The 9,619-nt window shown below is 33.2% G+C and overlaps 1 protein-coding gene across 1 annotated transcript in view; it reads left to right on the forward strand.

Moving 5' to 3' along the window:
* The window catches only part of LOC111087312 (transmembrane channel-like protein 2), a 77,676-nt gene that overhangs the window by 21,819 nt on the left and 46,238 nt on the right, over positions 1-9,619 (forward strand). The window contains 3 exon segments of the mRNA XM_022393552.1: positions 3,101-3,197; positions 5,753-5,834; positions 8,409-8,515. Coding sequence (XP_022249260.1) covers positions 3,101-3,197; positions 5,753-5,834; positions 8,409-8,515 — 286 coding nt within the window.

Genomic DNA, 9,619 nt, shown 5'->3' on the forward strand with positions numbered 1-9,619 from the left:
ACTTTCCTAAGTTCCTAACCACAAATTATATTTAAATTATACAATTATAGTTGCAACTTAGGACTAGTTAGGCACATCTGGACCTGGTTTCACTTTAATTTCCATTTTTAGACCACCCACACTCGTGTTAATTAATGTGACACAACAGTAAGAAAATCGATGCAGATGAGTGTATATGCTAGTAAATCATGCTTATGAGCACCATATAAATTACTGCCAGTTGCTAAATCACATTTAAAAACTGGATATGTTTAACTACACGAACACTACAGGAGACAAGTCTGAAATTGCTTGAATGAAAATTTCACACACTGTGGAGAATGGTGTAATCATAACATAATATAAGCCTATAGGCTATATTTAATGTTAAAGGTTTTGATAGAATGAGAAAACTTAAATTAAAACTAATTAGTGGTGTTAGATAACAGTTCCTAGATTAAGTCGCTAATTCATCTAGATCTAACATTAATGTTAGACCTGTTATTTCCATCTTTTTTAGTCTTTGATTTGAACCTAGATGTAATAATAATGATAGAAATTTAGCTTTATAGATCTAAACTAGACCTTAGATTTGGGTGCATAGATTGAAAGCACCTTGTATTTGAATCTACCCAGATCTAGATATAACCCTGCCTCATCAATTCTAGATTTAGATTTAGTAGGCCTAACTTCTGGAACAAATGTTACATCTAGATCTATTAACTTAGCTATTAGATTTGTCCTAGTGTTATGCCTAGTTTAATAGTTAGTATAGGTCTAAGTATGCCTATAATATAGGCTACAATTTGTATGGTGATGGACCTAGGGTCTAGAAATAGTTATAACTGCAATTAGACCTAAAGTCTAGTACATTAGTTGGTGTAAGACATGATTTACAATCAGCCAATACAGTTACAAACCACTACATTAGGCCTATAATGTTTACTAGATCTAGGCCTTGCCTGTTGCATATATTGCCAATCTTGCACACCAGTTAATATTTTACATCAATCTCATATTTTCTTTTTGTTGAACATACACTTACTTGTACGTTGTACTCTAGGACTTGTATTTGATCTACAGACGAATAATGTAATTTACTTCTGTACGTCAATTCGGTCTCATTGTATTTTAGTGGGCGGCTTTTAAAACTGCAAGCGTAATACACACAAATAACGTAACACTGTGTTGTATTTACTTAACGTAGGGCAATTGCGCTATATCCTAGGGGAGGGCATAATTATTAATTAATAGGCATTATAGGCCAGAAGAAAATTTGCGCCCGTTCACACCTGCGCCCGGGGGCTACTGCCCCCTTGCCCCCTCTTGCTACACCACTGCTCGACTCGCAATCTGAGGGTCGCGAGTTCGAATCCCCGTCACACCAAACATGCTTGTCCTTGCAGCCGTGGGGGCGTTATAATGTGACGGTCAATCCCACTATTCGTTGGTAAAAGAGTAGCCCAAGAGTTGGCAGTGGGTGGTGATGACTAGCAGCCTTCCATCTAGTTTTTCACTACTAAATTAGGGACGGTTAGCGCAGATAGCCCTCGTGTAACTAGCTTTGCGCGAAATTCAAAAACAGACAATCCTCGCCGTTACTAAGACAACCTAACCTTGCACTCACGGTCACATTCCGAGTACAAAACGTTAACAATAATGTATACTAGTTAGAGAACATTTTAAGAGTAAACATATAAAATAGCGAGACGTTTCTCAAGGTTATGTGCAACACGATAGATATTCCAGTTGAAAATAAATGTTTCAACTGATAGTTACGTTAATTACTTAATTTAATTGGTCTTGCTATAGGCATGCATACCAATAAATGAAAATAATGCTGATTGTGAAATAACACGTAATCTTATCCTAAGTATATTTCCATTCAACGCTAATTAGTCATATATACTTATACAAAAGAACAAGTCTAATCATCTGTAAGGCTGAACGTTACATGAGCGTAAAACGTCATGAAGCTATATTCACAATGTTCTGTTTTGTAGAAGAATGTATAAATATTTGTACTATACAGTTACTTCCTACGAGTACATCTAAAACTGTCTAAATTAATTACTTTGATAAAATTCCTGTGTATTATAGAAAAAACGGGATTTCATACCAAATACAACGTTTTCGTGTATTTGTCGAGACCTATAAGAACTTTTTGTGCAATACGTAAAACGGTGAAAATAACTAAGCTCAAAAAGGTCAGATTTCACGCTTTCGAACAGTTTGCAAACAGCAGATACAGCGTAAGATGAAAAATTCTGAGATATAACTGAAGTTAACTCTAATAATTACCTGTATATCAGTAACTTATATCTCACTCACTATTAAAATTATATTATATTTAAATGAATTGTTAAGCTAAAGCTAATAATTACCTGGATATCAGTAACTTATATCTCGCTCACTATTAAAATTGTGATATTCTATAAAAGTAAATAAATGAATAATTAATAGCGGAATCATTTTTAACATAACTAACAAACAAATGTAGCTATATTGAAATAATAGTGAAAACATAAAGAAATAGTTGAAATTACTATTGTCACCCACTGGATCAGTGGTAAGTTTACGGACTTACAAAGCTATAATCCGGCGTTCGACTCCTCGCGGTGGACAGAGAACAAAATAGCCCATTATGTAGCTTTTTTTTATTAACAACAAAAATTGATTTTTAGGTAAAAAAAATTGTTTAACAAATTTTTGGGTATGCAATTATGCTCTCATTTTTATAGTTTTGTTTGTTTTAACATCTGCTTATAACCCTCAGTGGCACAGCAGTATATCCGCGGGCTTATACTGCTAGAAACCGGGTTTCGATAATCTTGGTGGGCAGAGCATAGATAGCCCCTTGTGTAGCTTTATGCTTAATAATAAACAATAACATCTGTTTATTTGCTTGCTTGTTCTGTAGAGTTACGCCTCGGTAAGCTGGTTGGAGAAGTTAAAACGATTCTCCATCGTTCGTGATTTTTCCATTAAATAGCAACACAGGAAATCCGTTGGTCGATGCACGACGTTCGATACGACAAAAATATGATACTCTTTCATCTGAAATATAAAACAGAATATTTTGTATTTCAAAATTTCACACTTTAATATTGTTCCTTTACAGACGCGCAAAATCCTACGTGAATAAACACGAGGGCGAACTTGTTCACAGCAAGCGATCCAAAGACATCTTGGCTAAGTACAAAGTTTTGATGAATAAGGTGAGAAAAACAAGTATTAATAAATTGTATTTCTCTCTCTCTCTCTCTCTATATATATATATATATATTTATTTATAATAATAATAATAAATAAAATTTAATACTTGATAATATATTCATGTGGAAGTACAAAACCTCTAATTAAAAACCCAATTTTCATATATGTAAAATTTCTAATGAATGTAATTCAACTGAATCATAAAGAGATAAGAAAAGTTGTTAATATAGTTGGTGTTAACAATTTGGTATTCATTTTTAAGTTTGAATTCAGTACATTTAGCTCCAACTTTTATGATATGTTTTAATCAAAGCAGATTATTATTGAATTTACGGTATGTTTTTCAATTTATGCTTTTACTCATGGCATTCATGATCTGTGAATCAGATTCTGTAAAGATTAATCTGCTAAGGAAAGGCTTAATATTTGTTTTCTTTTTTACAATAATAAGTTAAATGACTAACAATTATCACAACAATTTATCAAAAGTTGTTAGAAAATATTATGAAAATTATGATTTGATAGTATGCTCATATAATAACAACTTAAAATGATTAAAATCAGAATAGCACCAAGTTAAATCTACAAAGGAAAGGTTAAATACGTTATATTAAAACGATTTTGGAACCTTACCACATCCGGCCAATCTTTATCTGACGACCGTGCATCTTGACAATAGCCCTACAGCTCATTTTCCATAGCAAAAGACTCCATCGTAATTTTGTCACGTTCAAAACATCCTCATCGTCCCTGCAACTTTCCATAAGCCATCCAGTATATCAGAATGATGATTCCCAGCGTTTTTCAACAGTTTCTTTGCACAGCAATCTACAGGCGTTGCGTCTGTCCCCCGGTGGGACTACGGTAAGTCTACGGATTTACAACAATAAAATCAGGAGTTCGATTTCCCTCAGTAAATACAGCAGATAGCCCGATGTGATTTTGCTATGAAAAACACACGCGAGCTTGTTGCGTCAGGCGATTTAATTCAGTATACCTTAATATGGGATAGCATGAATACCCGTTTCCTTCTCCTCCTGCTGAGGTATGCGAAAGCTGAATGTATATGTCATGGAAGCCGCTTGTGTACACGTGATTCATGTAACTTTTCCAGTCAGACAGCCATTTTGATTATGATGCATACTTTTGTTTTGGACGAGTGAATGGCTTTTGCCAATGAATTTGTTGATTTTTATCTATTACAAAACGCTTCACTTTACTTTCCATGGTTGAGGTACGACTCATTGCAGGTCTCTTTCTGGATGGTCTTAATCCCCAAACTGATCCATATTCATTTGTTTTTCAATGCCATTAAGTAAAAGAATGTCCCCGTCTTGTAAATTCTAAATTACCGATATGAACACATTTGACATGAGTCTTTGCATGTTTTGCATCGGAAAAGGCAGTTATGTACCTTGCTCAAAAACTATCAATCTTCGGTGGCATCACACTACCTACGTAACGTCAAACATTGTCAAAACGTATTTGTCATACGTGCCATTCCGCCATGCCTTTATACCAGCTGTAGTTGTCCCGTGACGTGTTGATTTGCATATTTAGAATAGTTTTAATATAACGTACACAACCTCTGTATAACTTAGCGTAGTTCATAGTATCAATATTTGACAAGTCTTTTCATGCAAAAGAAAAAAACCATTAAACAATATTTAGCTCTATATTAACAAAGGCATTAGATGTAAATATTTCTACATGGACCATGTAATTATCAGAGTATATCAACTATTACTTTTACTTTTAATGGAATTTTTATTACACTGTTGTTTATTAACATTTCTTACTCATAATGCACATTTTGAACCCCAAGTGGCCTACACTAATCCCTAATTTCTGACTACACCCTTAGAATATTATGATGCACGCCCCTTACAATTAGGAATAATAAACCTGAAAATAAGGTTAATTAAACAAAGGTTATACTAATTAAAAATTACTTACATATTAATGTTTAAAAAATATTCATTTTAGAATTCTTCTAACATAAACACTTCAGTAATGAAACAAAGTATGTGACGTTATATATATATATATATATATATGTATATATATATATATGTGTGTGTGTATGTCATAAAATAAATGATAAATTATTCTTATACTGCATAATTATCCTCAAGTTATCGACTTGTTTTTATACCATTCATTTCCGGGCGGGTCCATAACACTATTTGTAAAGATCTGGCCAAAGTATATGGTGGACTCACGCATTTTCTATGCAAAATGCATAGCAGTAGCTAGTGGAATCAAATGCAATATTGATGATACGTTTGTTTAAATATTTATGTAGTAAATTAAAAGGTTGATTAGGTTAATTAAAATTCGATGACGAGGAACCCACTTTGAGACTAATAATGGTTGGAGACGGTTTGAATGTGTAATGAAAAAAAACTTTAATATAAGTTTAACATAACAGCAAATGCACAACGTTTCGACAAGGTTTTGTCATCATCATATTATAGTTTTTCTTCATTACCCAAGGGTTAATTAATAAAAAAATTTAACTAAGAAACCTTGTATATGTACCTTCTTTGATTTCTAGTGGTTCCAGAGGTTCAAAAGGGTGTTGGCTAACCTTGTTGTCACCCTCACTCCTTGGGAAATGAGGATCAAGAGAATTGAAAGTAAGTCCACAATAAATAATTGTTTGTTGAATTTCGCGCAAAGCTTACCGAGGACTACCTGCGCTACTCGTCTATAACTTAGAAGTGATATATTAGAGTAAAAACAGCTAGTCAACACCCTCCACTGCCAAATCTTGGGCTAGTCTAATCGAATAGCGGGATAGATCGCCACATAGTAACGCCCACAGAGCTGAAAGAGCGAGCACATTCAATGATAGAATTAGATCCCACGACCCACAGATCGCGAGTCGAGGGCCAACCACAATGTCATACCAGGCCTACAAGAAATGTTTATTAATTGTAATTCTAAATACTAATTGGTTTTTCTAGAATATTACCAACAATTTATTAAAATTATTGTTGATCGGGAGATTTTATTACCTTGAACTATTAGTTGTTCACTCTTAGTGGTACATTCACCTTTCAATATTTCAATAGATTGCATAGTTAAATGAAAGGATTACTTTAATCAGAAAATTACAGTTTTAAGCAGCCAATAACAGTTTTAAAGTGATTACATTTTCTGAATGCATGACGAGCGTTCCACTAGATGATTTTTGTTTTCTAGACTAAATAAAAACCTTTCGCTCACGTAGAGAATAATTCAGAAAGAACTAAAGTGAACGTTTTATAGACTACTTATCTAAAATCTATAAACCTTAAATTAACGAAAAACAGTCACGTTAAATTTCTAAAGTTTTTCTTTTCTATATTCTTCTTTATTAGGCTTACTGGTTCTATTGTTTCGACAGTTTTTAGCTTTTAACATCGTATAATTTAAAACCTCTTTCACATTTTAAAAAGGATATTCCAGTACATGTTAATGGAATTTTATAGCATTCATGAAAAGCAAAAGCTTTCAGAAAATTCGATATGAAAGTTTGAAGTTTGAAAGCTAGAGAACTACGGTCATGCATTCAAAAATCTTGTAATGTGAATTGGAGATTGGTCTTGCAGTTTAAATATGTCATTATGCCGTCTGATATTTATTACATATCGCTTTGGCCAAGTTACATATAGGTGGCGACACTGGAAGATATAATAAAATTGGCTACGTAAAGGATTTTATATTTGAAGTATCAAATCGTTTCACGACGATTAACCACCAGTGCTAGCGCTGGCGAAGGAGAAGAGAAGGGGCAGGTCTCCTTGAATTGTCTTTGTCCCCTCAAGCTGATGCCGTTCATTAATTTAAATTTAGTTTTAGCATCATCATATGTCTCATATGCCCCTGTTAAGAAAAACTGGAGCCGAGACTATTAAGTAACAGTTATTTTGGTGATGTTTCGTTAACATCTGTTTCCGTGAAAGTGGATCATGCGTATTAGGTAAATATAAGACACATCAAGCTTACAAAGAGGACCTGGTATGCATGGTCTGGTGATTATTGCACTGGACTACCAATTTGCAGATTTTCGGTTCGAATCCCGTCCCCAAACATAGTTACCCCTTTTAGCCATGGAGTGTTATAATGTGACGATCAATCCTAGTTTTCGTTCGTAAACAATAGTCTGTCAGTTCTAACTTAGGGAGGGCTAGCACAGATAAGCCCTCGAGTAGCTTTGCGTGAAATTGAACAAACAAACAAGCTTACACAGAAATAGTTTTATGTAGTACCGAGCTATACTATGTACCATGCTACAGGCACGTTATTTAGTGTAGAATGTAATCAGCATTAATGCCGTTGGAAAATTCATTGTTTTGTAATCCGTAAACCTCAAGATAGATTTAAACAGACAATGATATGATTTAAATCATTTGTATAATACGTACAAAATTACTATTTTATTTTTAGTAAAAGTGACAAAGTAGTGACAGGTTTAACCCTAACAATAATAAATAAAAGGCCAGCGTAGTGTTTAATCTAACATTTTTAGCCTGATGCTGGGTAAGAATGTAACGTAACAATTTTTAAACAATTTCAAGCTGTGTTTTAATATTAGAATTAAACGACCTTATATCACAAAATGTGTTATTTTTCTTTAATTGGACACTTAACGTTTCGCTTTACAGCTTCGTCAGGAGCGTTCCACTAAAATACAAACCGTAACCGTTACGTTTTAGCGGAAAGCTACCGAAGAAGCTGTAAAGCGAAACGTTGGGTGTCCAATGAAAGAAAAATAACAAATTTGGTGTTATAAGGTCGTTTATTTCAAGTCTTAAAATGCTTCTAGCTAACCATTTGCTTTACAAAAATCAAATAACTTTTAAGCTATGACTCTTGAGGAACGTGAGACTGCTGAAAATCGAGTAACTTTCGAAACCAAATCCATATATGATACGTAAAACCTAGTGATCGTTTATATTGAATTATGTAATAATAGCATAAAGTACTTAAATATATGATGTAATTTGCGGTAATAAAACTGTTCGTACTATAATGTAGCTTTCACTGCTAATAGAGCACCTGAAACCAAATCCATATATGATACGTAAAACCTAGTGATCGTTTATATTGAATTATGTAATACTAGCATAAAGTACTTAAATATATGATGTAATTTGCGGTAATAAAACTGTTCGTACTATAATGTAGCTTTCACTGCTAATAGAGTACCTCATATTTTCTTTTAGGTCATTTTGGATCCGTTGTAGCTTCCTATTTTACGTTTCTTCGTTGGGTTTTTTGGATTAATTTTTTCATCACCACATTTGTATGCTGTTTTCTGATGGTGCCTGAGGTAAGTATTATTTTCTCTGAAAATGGTAGCAGCAATACGTTGTCGCGATTTGGTTTCCATTAAAAAAAGCACCAACTTCTTATAACTTGGCGCCCAAAGTAACCATTAAGTCACTCTTAGTAAATTCTATTATGGTTCGAGAAACGTATTAAGATGTTTTAGCATGGTAATAAAGGTAACTATACATACATTATTTATGTAATAATTTCTCTTAGCATGATATCTAAAGTAAGTATTATATTACCTCAACACCGCAACTAGTAACTTCTCTTAGCATGGTATTGGAAATAAACATTAAGTTATTTTATCTTGGTGTTCTGAATAAGTATTATCTTCTTCTAAATTAAGTAATAAGTTATCTTAGTATGGTATCGAAACCCGTATTTTAGAGTTATAAACCCTAAGACTTACCGCTGAATAATGCTAAAAGAAATAAACTTTAAACCGATACAAGAGTAATACTTTGATTTGTTAATTAAGATTTAAAATCATTATAAGTATTGTGCTCACGTCTAGAAAACATAATTGGTAGCTAATTATTCTTTGTAAGATTATTTGTAAGTATAAATTAAGGGTGTATATATATATATATATTGTACTAGCATAGCAACGTGTTCTTAAAGACGTCATCGTAATCAAATAAGATGTTCGAATAACAGTTTTTTATCACAAAGTTATAGAAACCATAATTAATGTAGTTTTAGCGAAAACATAGGAAGGTCACTTATAATTAAGACATACTAGTTGATCGTATAAGCATATAGCTTTGATCGTCACTGTACTTGTATTCATACAATATGTAAAATATAGGCTTGTCATATACAAAGTTGAAACGTTCACTAGACCCTGTTCTCAACATTAATGTATCTGCAGTTTTTTGTTAAGAGAGAGAAACTGTCATTAATTTAGGGCTTGTTCACACTGGGGATTTTTTTTTTGCATTCAGTGTGAACAACAAAGTTCGATTGGCAAACGAATCAAACAGAAATGAGTCCATCAAAAGAAGTATACACCTGGAAAAAAGTTAAGCACCCCCGTGTTTTTTTCAAGTGATTCAGATTCGACGTTCTTGTGACTGATTATAAATTACCATTCAATCTAAAC

Source organism: Limulus polyphemus, unplaced genomic scaffold (assembly GCF_000517525.1).
Source record: "Limulus polyphemus unplaced genomic scaffold, Limulus_polyphemus-2.1.2 Scaffold2002, whole genome shotgun sequence".
NCBI classification, from domain to species: Eukaryota; Metazoa; Arthropoda; class Merostomata; order Xiphosura; family Limulidae; genus Limulus; species Limulus polyphemus.